The sequence below is a fragment of the Acomys minous genome (assembly GCF_964271855.1).
Source record: "Acomys minous genome assembly, chromosome: 18".
Lineage (NCBI taxonomy): Eukaryota > Metazoa > Chordata > Mammalia > Rodentia > Muridae > Acomys > Acomys minous.
In genome coordinates, this window is record NC_140501.1 from 57,734,701 (window position 1) to 57,751,202 (window position 16,502).

At 42.3% G+C, this 16,502-nt stretch overlaps 1 protein-coding gene across 2 annotated transcripts in view; it reads left to right on the forward strand.

The window, feature by feature from the left end:
* Window positions 1-16,502, forward strand: part of KPNA3 (karyopherin subunit alpha 3) — a 64,050-nt gene that overhangs the window by 25,098 nt on the left and 22,450 nt on the right. For both annotated transcript variants that reach the window (XM_084767467.1, XM_084767468.1), the window contains exon 2: window positions 6,795-6,839. In XM_084767467.1, coding sequence (XP_084623593.1) covers window positions 6,795-6,839 — 45 coding nt within the window. The remainder of the gene's footprint in view (window positions 1-6,794; window positions 6,840-16,502) is intronic.

The following is a 16,502-nucleotide window of genomic DNA, read 5'->3' on the forward strand; positions in this document are numbered from 1 at the left end:
GAAGAGACCATGTTCTTTTAGGAGGCTAATGTCTCATTGCCCTGTGGCTTTCGTTGCTCTTCAGAAGTAGCTTTGTCATGACTATGCCACGGGACATGAGTGCCTGCTTGGTGGCAGTCCTTAGAGGGCATCGACATTGGCACAAGATAACAGAGCACTTGTTTCCTACCTGTGACTCCTGGAGAGGACAGTTTGTGTCCTTACATAGCCTGCTAAGCCAACTTGATCTGGAAATTATTTTGCCTCTCACCTCCCTTTCCTCAAGTAAAATTAAAGCACCCTCATTGCTTGGGGAACAGTTGATAGTCAAGGATAAGTATACTGTAACTGTTCATGTTTACTTATTACCGTACAGTTTTTATTCTATACAACTCATGGATTATAGTATCAGTATGGTTTTTAATTAGCTTTCAGGTGTGTGACCCCTGCTGTGATTTGTATTTTTCTGAACTGGTTTGTTTTCAGTAGATTTTTATGTTGAGTTTGTCAGAGGCTTCTGATGCAACGGAACCACCTGGGAGCCTATGCTGTGTTTTTACTTTAAACTGATACTCTTTTTTTTTAAAACCAGTTTTTGTTGAGGGCAAATATTTTTTAAAAGGTAAAATTGTTAATAAACTAGACAATAAAATGTAAGATAAAATTTATAGAGCCCATTTATAAGCAAATAAATTAACAGCTTTTTGGATATAATTTGTTTTACTCAGACTCCTTTTAGGGTCCTTTCTGCTGATGCACTGCAGCCCCATGTGCACTTGTTTTTGTCTTTGCACTTGGGTTTGTTGACTTCTTCTTTTTTAAATGCTTGTCTTTCTGGTTTGTTTTTGTTTTGTTTGAGACAAGGTTCCTCTGTGTAGTCCTGGCTGTCCTGGAATTCACTCTGTAGACCAGGCTGGCCTCAAACTCACAGGGATCTGCCTGCCACTGTCTTCCAAGTGCTGACATTACAGCCCTGTGCCTCACAGCTGGTGTGTCAGATGCAGAGGTCACTAGACTGTTAACCACATCAATTCCCAAGCTTTTGGGGTGGAAAACGGATTATGCATCTCTCCCTTTGCAGAGGTAGCCCTGCATGCTTAGCACCCTCGGTTCCTCAGCGCTTACTGTGAGCACAGGGACCATGTGCTCTCTACAGGTCTAGGGATTGAACACAGGTGCCAAATGCTTTACCTGTCAAGCCATCTTGTGCCCTTTTTTAAAATTTATTTTAAAGTTCACAAAATCTGTATTAAACCACATCAAATCTACTGTAAAATTAATAACTAAGTTGCTGTTTTTGTGGTTTGTTACTGTTTTTAGCAATTTGCTTCTTCTGTTTTTTCCAAGTTATCAATTATTTCTGATAATTTCTTACACCCTGATATTTTAAATCGCATTTCTCTACTTTAAATATTGGCTGTGGTCACTTTATATTTTATAGCTTAATTCTGGCATTTCATACACAAAAGGGATGAGTGCACACTCTTGTGCTCTTCCATCCATTCTGAGTGTGACCCTGCTTACTGTGCTTCATGTCCCAGCGCCCAGGGACATGACTGATGTTTGGAGTCGGCTTTTTTTGTAGTAAGTGTGCGGTCAGCCTGCCTTTGAAACAGTCTTGTGGGGCCATTTTGAAGTTCTAACTAAACAAGTCTTAGTGTTTAGCTGGGATGGGACTCCTGTTCCCAGCATGCAGTGGGTGGTTATTGTCTTAGCTTCCTTGTTACTTGGTCTTATATTGCTGCTGTGTAGGAGTTCAGCATATTACAGTTTTCTTGTTTCTGTTGTTTGTTTTTAGACACAATGTAGTTATGGAAAAGTAGCCCTCTCAGAACTTTTACCAGCAGTTACTGCTTTTTATTAGTATTATTTTTTTGTTTTTCGAGTCAGGATTTCTCTGTGTAGCCTTGGCTGTCTTGGACTTGCTTTGTAGACCAGGCTGGCCTTGCACTCACAGCGATCCGCCTACCTCTGCTTCCCGAGTGCTGGGATTAAAGGTGTGCGCCACCATGTCCGGCACTGCTTATTATTATTAAGAAGATGATTTTACTTAAAATACAGGGTTTCTTCAAACTCACTGCAGTAGCGGTGCCTCACTTCCCTTTTTCAACAGACACAAACCTCAACCCTGACAGTAACCCTTCAGACGCTCGGCTGCCTGGTGTGCACTCAGGTTTCACTTGGTGAAATTTTTTAAGTTAGGAGAGTTTCCGAATACGGTGATTGCAGTGGGCTGATGGGAGGTCGGAAAACAGCTGGGAGGAGATGCGCTAGGGTCATTGGCTTCACTGAGAAGTTAGAGAGCCAGGGAGGCCGGTACTGTGCCTCAGATGAAGCTGTAGGCCCTCGGGTGAGGCCAGGCGGGTGGAGGGCTGGGAGTGGTGCTGTAGGTCCAGAGCATGGGAAGTGTGCTCGTAGGCAGACAGGGTCTCTCTGGGTAGCCTTGGCTGTCCTGGACTCACTCTGTAGACCAGGCTGGCCTGGAACTCACAGCGATCCGCCTGCCTCTGCCTCCCGAGTGCTGGGATTAAAGGCGTGTCCCTGTGTGCCTGCAGGAACTGTTCCAAGCCCTTTACTGCTGCCTGAACCCATGGGCAGTAATACGCTTTGTTTATAACTTACTTCCCCCATATAGACGTACTGATTTGAGCTTAACTTAACAAAATAGGACAATAAGAGATTAACAATAGCTGGAAAACAGTTATAACAGTATATTGTAATAACTTTCATGTGACTTATCTCTCTCCCAACATACCTTATATCGTACATCCTGAGATGATGGTTTGTGGTGGTTCACTGCCTACACGGTGAGACTAGATGAGGTAAGATGGCGTCAGTGAAGGCTGTTGGGCATTTTGACAGAGCTTTTAAATAAGTGTTACCTGAACACAGCAGTTAATGTGACATCTAACATGGTGTTAAGTAATGACCAGACAGATGGTGACAAAGGGATGACTTGTGTGATGGCCGAGATGGTGGCATTTTATCATGCTGCTCAGGATGGTACAGAAGGGTTTATTTTTATGGTTTTGTGTAATGTATGCTTTTGTGTAAACGTGTGCTTATTGGCAAGTAAGTAGGGGCCAAAGGAGGACGTAACATGTGCTGCTCTACCACTGGCTGTGTACTTACTTGAGTAGACTCTCTCACCCGACCTGAAACTGGTCATTTCAGCTAGGCTGGCTATTAAGTTACTGGGGCCAGCCCATCTCCACGTCCTAACGCTGGAGCATAGCCAGCCTGTGTGTGCGCATGCACGCGCGTGTGCGCATGCATTGGGAGTGAGATCTGGGGTTTTAATTTCAGGTCCTCATACTTGTGCAGCCAACACCCTTACCCACTGACCCATCATCCCAGCCCCACTGACCCATCATCCCAGCCCCACTGACGCATCATCCCAGCCCCACTTGATAGTATTAGACTGCAGTTGACAGTGAGTAGCTAAAGATTTGCAAAGTAAAACTCCTGGAATGGAAGAACTACTCTATTTTGAATATTATTTAAATCTTTTGCTAAGAGTTTTCACATCTATACCCATAGGGAATAATTGGCTGGCAATATTCTTGATACTACCTTGTCTAATTTATTTATTTTTTGGAAAGATGTTATAGGTCGTGTCCGTCTCCCCCGCCCCCCACTCCTCTCCCCTCCCAAGGAGGGAGAAAATTTAAATTACAGATTGAATTTCATTATTAGTTATAGTAGTGTTAATTTTCTCTGTTGGTTAAGACAGTTTTTCAGAAGCTTACTCAGTTTGTCTAAATTAACAAGTTTATGTGCGTCTCTAATTATTCTTTATTCTTGTGATGTAGCTGGCTGTAGTCTTTCTGTCTTTTTGATTTCCAGTATGAGTAGTTTGCATCCTTCTTTGTTTGCACTTTTGGTGTTTATTTTTTTCCTTGTATTTTCAGTTAATTCTGTTTTGTTTCATAGAGAGAACTTTGTTTCATTGTTCTGCCTTCCCCCCCCCCCAGCTTTCTCAATTTTTATTCTTTTTTTCCTGTAATTGTTTTTCATTTATGCACGGGTGTTTTGTCTGTGTGTACAGCACCAACAGATGCCAGAGGGGCAGTGGAAACCCAAGACTGCAGTTGCAGACAGTTGTAAGCCCCAGTGTGGGTGCTGGGAATCACAAGTGCTGCTACCCACTGGGCACCTGCCCTGCCCTGCCAGCTCCGCCTCCTGTTCGTGGTCCCCCTCCCCACCAGAGTCTAGCAGCTCTTGTGTAAGGGGGAAATAGCAAATATTTTAAAGCTCATCTTTATCTTTATATCTGAAGTAGTCATTTGTAGTCTATAACTAAATCATTTTTAAAGTTTTTCCTGGCTTATTTGGAAAGTTAAGTAGTAGCAAACTGACTTTAAAAGCCACACGAGATTGCTGAAGACATTTCATACTCAAACCTTTGCGTACTGCTAGTTGGCTCATCGTAGATTTATGATGAAGTTAACTTTCAGTCTACAGTGACACAACGAACATTTCTATTCCAAAAGGGAGGAATAGAGACAGCATGGAAGTACCAAAAGACTGAGTCCTGATGGTGGAAACCACGCCCAGCAGCTTCTTCATGTTTGGCATCTTGAGACTTTCATGTCACGTGGGCTTCACTCGGCTTTGGGTGGCCCCACTCTACAGCTCTGCTCCCTGCAGTACACGTGGCGCCTCTCTTGGACCAGCTTCCCTTTGTAGACATCCTGTATCCCTGGAGTTGCCATTGTAATTCAGGATTTACCTTGGCTTTATATAGTGGCCTCACAGGTTCTCCCTGCAGTGAATCTGACCTTGGTACACGTTGCCTGCCTTCTTCTGAAATGTTGGCGTAAGTCTTCATGAACTTTGAGCCCCTTGTATTATTTTTTTTTTATGCCTGCATGCAAAATAGGGATTTTTCCAAGTCCCCCTTGGACCATAGCTGTAGTAGCCACATATCTTCACAGTTTAATTCAGGGGGTATATTTCTTTTGGTAGCAGAGAACTCTTACAGATGTATTCTTGTTTCTCAGGCACTCTGTTTTCAAATGAAAGTTTTTCCAACAGGTTTCAGTTTTACAACATGGAGCATTTGATGGATGGGATCTTGCCATTAAGGCTCCGTGGGTGTGGAGGCGTCTTCAGAAACCAGAAGAGGGCTTCTTGGAGCTAGAGTTACAGGTGGCTGTGAACTGCCCAGTGTGTGTACTAGGAACCAAATTCTCATCTGTGAAGACCAGCAAATGCCCTTGACCCATGAGTCAATTCTCAAAACTGAGAAAAAATATTTTTATTGTGTCAGTATACTGAGCAGTTTGATCTTTAATGCCCTAATCTTTTTAACATGTATAGCATTATTGTCATATCTCTGTCACTTTGTTTAACATCCCTTTCCTCTCCAAACTGCACATTTCCCCATTATTTCTGCTATATTTTCTGCTTGTAGTTCTTGTTATAGACCAGGCTAAAGGCAGTGAGCACCATTCATGAAATAGCCTGAATACTAGGATGTCTTGGAAATTGTTTCTCTAAACAACAACAACAACAACATTTTCCCCAGAATGTAACATGAGTAGCCAGCCCTTTGGCCCGGTTCCTGTAGACGCTTTGTTCCCTATGGAACTTCACGACTACAGTGCTTATTGTCCGCATTTCTGCTGGCATTCTGATGTCTAATTTCCTGGGCTCTTTACAGAATGGCTGATAGCTCTCCTAGCACCTACTTTGGGTTCTGTTACATCCCTTCTGGAGACCAGTTCCAACCGTCGTCCGTCTACACCACATGGGTCGTTGCAGTAGCTAGGATCAAGTACCTCAAAGAAGTAACCTAAGTGGACAGGATTTATTTTGATTCATGGGTTGAGGGGATGCAGTCCATCGTGCTAGGGAAGGCATGGCAGCAGAACATGTGGCAGCTGCTCATACATGAGAACGATGTAATCAGAAAGTAAGTTGATTGTTACTTTAAAATATAAGTAGTTAAGAGGCAGAAGTCGCTGGTTATACGTCTCATCTGACTGACTATACTTTACTGGAAGAGTGAGGTGGCCTGTGGATGAGGATGTAGACCTTGTTGATTCTGTGTGCAAACTCTTCTTTGAGAATTTAATGGTGCCTTGTTGCTTAGGATTCAGTTATTACAGGCGATTGTTCTGCTTTGTTTGTTATTTGTCAGGAGACAAGATAGGAGGAAGTGAGATAATTTAGATTTCCTACATAAAATACACAAAAGAGAGGATATAACTAGACAGACAGACAGACAGACAGACAGACAGACACGCATGCCCAGCACCAAAACAAAAACCTAGTGCAAAAGCTAAAAATACTGTCAGCTTTTTAGCTGCTTATAGTTCATTATTGAAAAAGGACTGGTCAGGAGATGCTGTGGCGTGTGCTGTGATCTTACCATGTGGAGGGAGCTGAAGGAGGAGTTTGGATTCCAGACCAGCTTGGGCTGTGTAGTGATACCTTGTCTCAAAGGCAAACAGTAAATAAATAGATGACTCAGTTTTAAATTTTAAATTTAAGACTATATTAGGAGGCTGGAGAGATGGCTCAGTAGTTAAAAGCTTGGATCCGGGGTCAATCCCTAGCATCCACGTGGTGCTCACATCTTTCTGTAACTGTAGGGCTAGGCTGTCCAGTGCCGCCTTCTGACTTTATGGTAACTGAATACATGTTGTACACAGACATATATTCAGGCAAGTGTACATAGAAAATAAAAAAATAAAACCTCAAGACTTTGCTTAAAGAAAAGATTAAGTTGGTTTTAAAAAGAGACACCAGTTTGCATATTAGCAGTATTAATATTTTGATACTAAAGTAATTTTTCTTTTTCTTTTTAGACAATGCGAAGACACAGAAATGAAGTGACAGTTGAACTCCGGAAGGTAAGGGCAGTTTGCATTTAAAGAAAACCACTTAGGATGCTGTGCTGGCTAGGGATGTGGCACCTCGCTCCTGTGACCGCAGCCCTTGGGGGTGGAGGCAGGAAGACTGAGGTCATGGTCATCTAAAGTCACCAGCTGAGAAGTGACAATGCTATTAACTGTTATGTTGTAATATGTTTGTGAATGTTCATGAATAATGCTTTATAAGTTGAGAATCAAATTAAAACTTGTTACTGGTATTTCTCACCTTGGCATCTGGTGGTGGTAGTTGATCAGGCAGGTAATTTAAAAGTGAGAAAAGTTAAGGTCTTACTTTAAGAAACCACTAAAATGCCTCACTTGGCTAATCACATTCAATATTTATTTCAATTAGTTGTTTGACTTCTTAAAATACTTCTTTTAAAATATATTCCACGTTGTGGGCCAGTGAGGTAGTTCAGAAAGTAATGGTACTTACCACAAAGTTTGACCCCTGAGTTTGATCCTCAGAAAACCCCTATGTGGAAAGAGAGAACCACGTCTCAGGTTGTCCTTCTCCCCGACGCGTGTACACATAATACCCTCTGCACACACAAATAGCACACACGTCGAGCTGGGCATGGCAGGTCACACCATGTATTTGGAAGGTTGAGACAGAATTGCCATAAGTTCAAGGCTAACCTGAGATTGTAGGGCACCTGTCTCAGAAAACTCCTGAGCAGGATAAAACAACTGTCTTACTCAGTGTTGAATCGCTGTGAAGAGACACTAAGACTGCGACAACTCTTATTTAAAAAAAAAAAAAAAAGGGCATTTAATTGGGGCTGAGATCAGAGATCATCCTGGGGACATGTGTGTATACAAGTAGATACGATGCTGGGAAGCCGAGAGTTCTACTTCTGGATCTGGAGGCAGCAGGAAGAAGAGCAAGCCAGTGGGCCTCCAAGCCCACCCAGTGACACACTTCCTCCAACAGGGCCACAGGGCCTAATCCTCTCAACCAGTTGCCGCTCCCTAAGCATTCAAATATATGAGCCTGCGGAGGACATTCTTCTTTAGACCACCACGACCTTGCCCAGAACTTTCTCCATAGTAGCAAGGTATACAGAAACATCCTAAGATTGTATCAGTTAGCTTGGGCAAAGCATGTTACAAAATCTAGTGCCCATTCCTGATTAAATGGCCAAAGACATTAGGAGTGAGAGGAATTACCACATTTTGATGAAGAACAACCACAGATTTCATACTTAACAGTGAGAAACTGAAAGCTTTCCCCTAGGATTTGGAGGCAGGTCAAGAGGATCTGTTTTCACTGTCGTTCATTTCTGTACTGTTGGAAGTTCCAGCAATGCTGGAAGAGAAGGCAAAGAGTGCTAGAAGATGTCGACAGTCTGTAGATGACTTTGATAACCATAATATTCAATTCATAAAAGTCAAGATCATAGCATCCTAACAGCATGCAGAAGCAGAATGAAAAGCAGTACCAGTTACAGGTACCCAACGGGAAAAACACCTTGAAAAATGGGAAATAACAAGATGGCCTAGTGGGTAAAGGCATTTGTTGGCAGGTCTGATAGGTCTAATATGTAATCTATTAAATTTTAGCAAGAATTTTTGAAGACAAAGAAAAGCTTATTTTAAATGTACGCTACAATAGCTAACACAGTACTGACAGAAAAGGAAAAGGAAAGTGAAGTTGGTTTGCTCGGTGTAGAACCTAAGCGTATACAGTGAGTAGTGACCTTATGCATCAGGACAAGCACTCACATTCATGGAACCAGAGGTAAAACTGAGAGGTAGATGCAGACTCAGAAGCAGGTCCCTAACAGATTGCTTGCTTGTGTATGTTTTTAATTGTTTTTGTGAATTGAACCTATGCAGAACATGTTAAGCCTCTACTACCAAGCTGTAGCCTTAGTCCCCAGCTGATTTTGGTAATAGTGCAAAACCATTTCATTGGAAGAAGAGGCACCAAGCAATTGAACATCCATACAGTACCTCAGAAGCTAGAGAGATGGCTCAGTGGTTAGGGGCACCAGCTGCTCTTCTAGAAGATGGCGAACAGCCATCTGCAACTGCAGTCCCAGGGAACCTGCTGCCCTCCTCTGGGCTGTGTGGGAACCAAGCACATGACGCAGACGTAGCATTCGAGCAAAACATCAAGAGCAACAACAGAAGGTGTATCTGAACCCCCAAATCACATTATATGCAAGAATATAGACTCAGATAATATATTTAAAAATGAAACACAAAAGCATTAACTTGTACGAAAAAACCGTGAAGGAAATTTTCAGAGTCTAGGGCTGGACATAGCCTTAAGAATGAGCTACAAAAGCAAACTATAAAGAGACAAGCTGTGGGTGAGTATCTCTGGCATTCCTATCCACACCTTCTCCCAACCCAACAGATTAGCCTCTTCCCCCATCCAGTACCCCAGCCTAGACTGGCCACCCATCTGTGCTTGAAAAGACTTCTAGGCTTCCACTGGAACACACACTACCTGCCGCTACCCATAGGTCCCTTCTGTACCACACCCAGCCACTTTACCCAGCCAGCACTCCTATTTCCTTTTCCAGGATCCAGGTGAATCTCCCTGACCGCCACATACAGTGCCCAGGTCTAGCCTGGCCTCACCTGCCTGTGCCACACTGAACTCTGGGAGGACCCTTCTTCCAGGACGCTGCCTCCCTGTTCCTCAGCCCATAGCCTGCTTCTCCGCCCACACTCCAGGAAGCACGTCCTGTACACTAGCCAGGCCCCTCATTCTGTCTAACTTCATTCTACCCAGGCCCAGCCTGCCTACACATCCTCTCTTCCGCCCCAGCCCTTTCTGTTTATATTAGACTCAGAATGAACACAAAAGCCCACATGCCCATTGTAAAACTACCAGTATAATGCGGCAGATCAAGCCACTATCTTCTCTCTAAGACTTACCAGTCCCATACAAATGTCTGCCAATGGGAATTATTACCTAGATGAACCCAGAACAAAGATTTTAAAGAACAATCATAAACTTTATTAAAAAATTCAAGTAGTTAGTGAAGATTTGAAGCTCAGTGAAATTAAGGAAAAACAACTTAATGCCTGAGTGATGCCCAGGGAAACACAAATACAAGCCGGATGGGAGTGGCAGAGGCAGTCCGAGACTGGAGGAGGGACGCTAGAGAAAGAAGTAGGAATGCAGAGACAGCAGTGGAATTGACACTTAACAGCTCAACCAGGAAACTCAAGGAAAACCTTAAAAATAGAACGAGTCGCACGCCTTTAATCCCAGCACTCGGGAGGCAGAGGCAGGTGGATCGCTGTGAGTTCGAGGCCAGCCTGGTCTACAAAGCGAGTCCAGGATGGCCAGCGCTACACAGAGAAACCCTGTCTCGAAAAACCAAAAAAAAAAAAAAAAAAAAAATAGAACGAGTCAAGCAGAAGAAAGAACATCAGAACCTGTAAAAGATAGGATATCAGGAGTGGAAGATAAAATCAAATAAGCAATGAATTTGGAAAAAAAAATTTTAAAGAAAAAAGGAAATATTAGGACATACAGGAAATGTGGGAAACCAAGAAAAAAGTCTGAGTCACAGTTGTAGATGCGGGAGAAGCAGCAATTCAAAGCTTATGACGTGGAGCAGCACTTCAGCAAAGTCACAGAGGAGAACTTGTCCAAACTAAGGAAAGACCACCATACAGACACAAGGAGCACACAGAACCCCAACTAGACAAAATCAGCAGTAAAGATCACTATGGCATATTATATTTAAAACACTTAAGTATTCAGAACAAAGAAAGTATATTGATTCTCAAATGTATTCCTAAAGCCTGTGCTGTCCATCCCAGACTAGCAGAGCCAGCACAGCGACCTGCCATAGTGGAAGGAAAAAGAGGTTTTTTTTTCTTTCATCATATAAACAGCTGAAAAAGATTTGAAAATACAGGAAGCAATTATTTAGGGGTGAAGAGAGGAATGAACATACCAGAGACACTGGAAAGACACGAAACCATATTATTAAAGCACAAAGTGCTACTGAGGACAGAAGCAACACCAAATTTATCAACAACACAGTGAGCACAATTAATATACATACTGTAGTGATAACTTTACATGTCAGTGGCCTTAATTCTCCCATTAAAAGTAACAGGCTGACTGAATGGATAAAGAAACAAAATCCCATCTGTCTGTTGTACACATCTTAGCTGTAAAGGTAGGCATCACCTTAGACTAAAAGGATGCACAAAAGTACCAGTCAGACGGGACCATTTAACAGGCAGATGTCCGTATCCCAATATTTAATAAAATAGACTTGAAATTAAAACTAATCAGAAGAGATGAAGAATACTTCATTCTAATCAAACGTTTAACCAAGAAGACATTACTAACTTTAATATATATGCACCAAACAAACTCTGGTGCATTTAATTTAATTTAATTTTTTTAAAAAGCTACTACTGGATTTACCGGCACAATTTAACAATATCAATTCATTAATAGTAGATGATTTTAGTACCCTACTTTCTCCCATAGACAGGTCATCTGGACAAAAGGAAACAGAAACATCAGAATTAATTGCCATCATACAATAAACGGACTTAATAGGTATTTACAGAAAAAGTCACACAAACAAGAATATCCATTTACTCAGCAGTACATAGATGGTTTTATAGAATAGACCACATCCTGGAACATGAACCATTTTTTTTTTAATAAATCAAGAAGATTGAAAGCACTTCCTAAATCCTATCTGACCACAGTACAGTAAAACTTTAAATACATAGCAAACAAATCTCTAGTAAATGCACAACCTTGTGGAGATTAAACTACTCATTGTTGAATGATGAATGAATGAAAGAAGAAATGAAGAAAGAGATAAATTTTTTGGAGCTAAACAAAAACGTAAATAAACATGAAGTCTCTCAGGGACACATTGAAAGCAATCCTATAAAGACAGTGGTTTTGATCTCAGCCGTTGTGATGGGTGTAAGATGGAATCTCAGAGTCGTTTTGATTTGCATTTCTCTGATGACTAAGGATGTTGAGCATTTCTTCTAAGTGTTACTCAGCCATTCGATATTCCTCTGTTGAGAATTTTCTGTTTAGTTCTGAGCCCCATTTCAGGTTATTTGATTTGGTGGTTTTTAATTTCTTGAGCTCTTTATATATATATATATATATATATATATATATTACAGAAGCGTCTCAGCCTCATGAAGTCCCATTTATTAATTGTTGTTCAAGAGCCTGGGGCTGTTGGAATTCTGTTCAGGAAGTTGTCTCCTATGCCAATGAGTTCCAGACTCTTCCCCACTTTTTCTTCTAACAGATTTAGTGTCTGTGGTTTCAAATGACAGCATATGCTGGTGGGGATGTGGAAAAAAGGGGAACACTGCTTCATTGCTGGTAGGAGTGCAAACTTGTACAACCACTGTGGAAATCAATCTGGTGCTTTCTCAGAAAACTGGGAATAGGGCTTCCTCAAGACCCAGCTATTCCACTCCTTGGAATATACCCAAAAGATGCTCCACCACACAACAAGGACATATGCTCAACCATGTACATAGCAGGCTTATTTGTAAATAGCCAGAACCTGGAAACAACCTAGATGTCCCTCAGTCAAAGAATGGATAAAGAAACTGTTGTGCGTTTACACTATGGAATACTACTCAGCTATTAAAAACAAGGAAATCCTGAAATTTGCAGGCAAATGGATGGAACTAGAAATGACCATACTGAGTGAGTTAACCTGGACCCAGAAAGAGTGAGTGGCATATACTCACTTATAATTGGACACTAGGCCAACAGAGATGTCCGCTGAAAGTCTTCACTTAGCTGGAGATTGGGATAGATACTGGGACTTCCTATTGGGACTCTAGGTGAGAGAGGTAAGGAAGAATGGGGAAATAGAAGGATCCAGAGGGTCCTAGAAACCTACAAGAAGACCATTAAGGCTGGTGGATCTAGACTCAGCCAGGTCAGCTCAAACTACTGTACCAACCAAGGACAGTGCATGCAGTAAACCTAGAAGCCCTATCCAGATCTAGCCAATGGACAGCACATCTCCACAATTGTGTGGAGAGCAGGGACTGACTCAGACATGAACTCTGATGTCCCCTATTAGACCACTTCCCCATAGTGGAGAGACCTGGTGAACTCAGAAGAAGGGTAAGAAGCAGGCTACCAGGAAGAGACCTGACAGGCTGTGATCTTGCAGTGGGGGAGGAGGTCCCCTTCCGTCACAGGCCTAGGGAAGGAGAATAGGATGAAGGAGGGAGGGAGGGGGAACGGGAAGATACAAGTGAGGGGATAACAGATGAGATGTAATCTGAATAACTTAAATAAATTAAAAAAAAAAAACAGTAGTTCTAAGTTCCTACAATAAGAAGTTATTGCCCAGTGTGGTGCCTCACCTGTAATCTCAGCACTAGGGGGAGCAGAGGCAGGTGGATCTCTGCATTTGAGGCCAGTGTGCTCTATAAAGCAAGTCCACGACAGCCAAGGCAAAAAGGAGAAGAAAGATTCAGAAAAAGCATAAATTAATAAATGGCTTAATGATGCAAGTTGTAAATGTGGAAAAACAAGAACAAGCCAAATCTAAAACCAGTCTAAAAATTAGAGCAGTAATTAAGATGTGTAATACAAAGAAAACAAAACAAAGAATCAACAAATCTTAAGAGCTGATTCTTTGAAAAAATAGTAAGATTGACAAACCCTTGGCTTGCGATGGAGCCCATGCCCAACACTGTCAAGGTGGCCAGAAACCTGAAACTAGACAGGCTGTGAGCAGGGGAATACCACACACCACTGCTCTACTAAAGGAGCAGAACAATAAAATGGCTCCTAACGACATTGTGCTGAACCTTTAGTTTAGTGTCTGCCTCAGCCATGATTAGAGAAGCTTGCTCTTGCAGTAGTTGGGAGCCAATTCAGAGATGCACAGCTGGACAGTGTATAGAGTGAGAGATTTGGAGCACTCTGTCCTAAATGGGGCACCTCCATCCAGGGCTCATGGGAGACAAGGCCTTGTAGATACAGCAGGACTGAGACAGAGTGAGCTCAGAGATTGTGGCAGCAAGCACAGGGCCTGCATAGGTGAGAACCAGATGGGGGCCCAGTGGACAGAAACCCCCACCCTAACCCAGAAGCCAGCTCCAGCTGTTAACTAACTTTCTCCAGTGGCGTTCCCTAGGGAGCACAAGCCACACTTAAAGGCAGTCCCCGTGCTCAGCAGTAGATGGCCAACACAAAACAAACTCAGTGGGATTTTTTGGTGGTATTTTGTCTCCTAATGCTTTGCCTAGCCTTCCCCCTACCCCTTAGAGATCTTTTGCTTATATACTGTGTTTTCCTATTTTGTGTTTTAATGGACTATCTGTGCGAGTATGTATGACTCTGCTTCTGTGTTTTCCTTTTCTTTCTTTTCTTTCCTTTTTCTTTATTCCTTTCTCTCTTTCGTGTGTGTGTGTGTGTGTGTGTGTGTGTGTGTGTGTGTGTGTGTGTGTTGAGACAGTCTCTATATGCCTGGGTATCCTAGAACTTATTGGATAGATCAGACTGGCCTGGAACTTGGAGATCTGCCTGCCTTAGTCTCCAGAGTGCCTAGTTAGTACCTCTTGGTTACTGATACCCTGAAAGGATCACATGATCCCTTGGAGAAATGTTCATTCAAGGGTTGTGAAGGTGGAAGTACAGATAAGCTTGAAAACTTAATTTGAGTGTTATACAAGGCCATTTTCTTTAATGTCAGTACAATTAACCTAGACATTAATAAGTTACACTTGGTCGTATATTTTTATAATCCTACTCTTAGAGAACAGGAAGATCACCACAAATTTGAGCCCAGTCTCACTGAGTTCTTGGCTAGTTGGGGCTATGTAGTGAGACTGTCTGAAAGACATCAGCAACAACAAAAAAAGAAAAAGAAAAAAATGCCAGTGAAGAAGAAAGAAAAATGTGATAATTGGTGAAAGTTTTCTTTTAAACCCCCTAAATTACTCGAGTATCAACAAGATCCCAGCCCACATCAGATCCTGTAGAATGCTGTTAGTGGTGCTATATTTTAAAACCTTAAGGCAAGTTAAATTAAATACTAGAATTCTACAATTTTAATTCTCAAATTCAAAATTCTGTAAATTTAAATTCAACATAGATTTAACAAAATGAGTGTTTCAGTTGAAATTAAGTCCTTCAAAACAGTAGTCATTTTATTCCTTGTCTGACCTGAGAGTGGCTGCTTGCATATGGGTTTACTCTATCTGGGGTTAGTAACTAATGATCTGGGGTCATCTGTAGTGTCTGGGTGTTGGCTGCGACCTTGCCTGTTCTCCTCATAGCCTCGTCCTTCTCTCCTCTGCTCTGTGCTCACGTGGTTTCAGAAGGAACAGCCTGAGAGGACAGTGTTTTCGAGCTTTCTTGTTCAATGTTCCATTGCCAAGGCAGTGCACAGCTCTGCCTCTGGTTAGTGCAGGCTGTACCACTGCACACACGGAATTGGGAAGGGAGATGTTGTGACTAAACCACTAACCACTCACACTTAAGTGAAATGGGCAGTGTGAACCATTTCTGGTTCAGGAACATAGGAAAAACCCTGTGAATTCTAAAACCAAATTAATCAGCTAAGAATGTCTATAATTTCTCCCATCTTCTTTTGCAAGGCAAAAGTAGTATTCTGATAGGTGAGCACCAGAATACATTCAAAGAAGCCAGTAAGTCCAGTTTCTTACGTGATTTTAGATTAAGAAAAGAGGACACACTCCTCAGTTCCTTTTATGAAACAAGAAATATATTACCCGAGCCCCAAATGAGATAGTTCCAGAAAAGATGCTTGTCAGCCAGTTCTACACGGGGAAAGAGAGGAAGCAAAATTCTAAATGAAATCTTAATAAACTGAGTCCAATAATGCACACTTTAGAACGGTTTTAGGATGCTCGCTCAAGAACTAAAAGGGTAGTTTAACATTGAAAATCACCACATTTGCAAAGGAAAGTTGATACAAAAGGAACATAATTAATGACACTAAATAGTCATTCATGATTGAAAAGAAATATAATAACTTAGGAAGAGAAAGCTGCTTTCTGCCCAGTGTGCTGTTGTGTACCTTTATCCTGGCCCTGGGAAGGCAGAGGCGGGCTATCTCTGTGAGGCTGGTAGGGATAGCAACTCCTAGGCCAGTCAGGGCCACCTAGTAGTGACACACTGTCGCCCAAAATTCAAACAAACAAACAAACAAAACCATATCAGGAATATTCTTCCCAGGTAAGGGTACACCTACCAAAGCAGACATGTGGTTGTATATGATGACCAAGTGCTGCCTCAAGGTTGGGAAGTGTATGTCTGTACCTCGAAGAGTAGGAGTGATGGAGTGAGGTGCCTGAAAGGCTTTGGAAGCTTAACTTCTCAGGTGCTAAGAAGCTGGAGTAAACCAGGATGAAAATAGGAGGCATCAGGGTAAGACTAGTTCGGGGAGAGGGTGTGTCTCAAGGTTTCTAAACACATGATCAAAGCAACTTGGGGCAAGAAGGCTTATTTCATCTTCCAGCTTGTCGTCAGCCACCCAGGGAAGTGGGCAGGGGCTGAAGCAGAAACCGCGAGGAGTAGCGCTTACTTACTGGTTGCTCAGCACCGGCCTAGGGGCAGCATTGCTAGCCGCGACCTGGGCCTTCTCAAGACTTGCCTCTAGACAGATCTTCAGCAGGAGG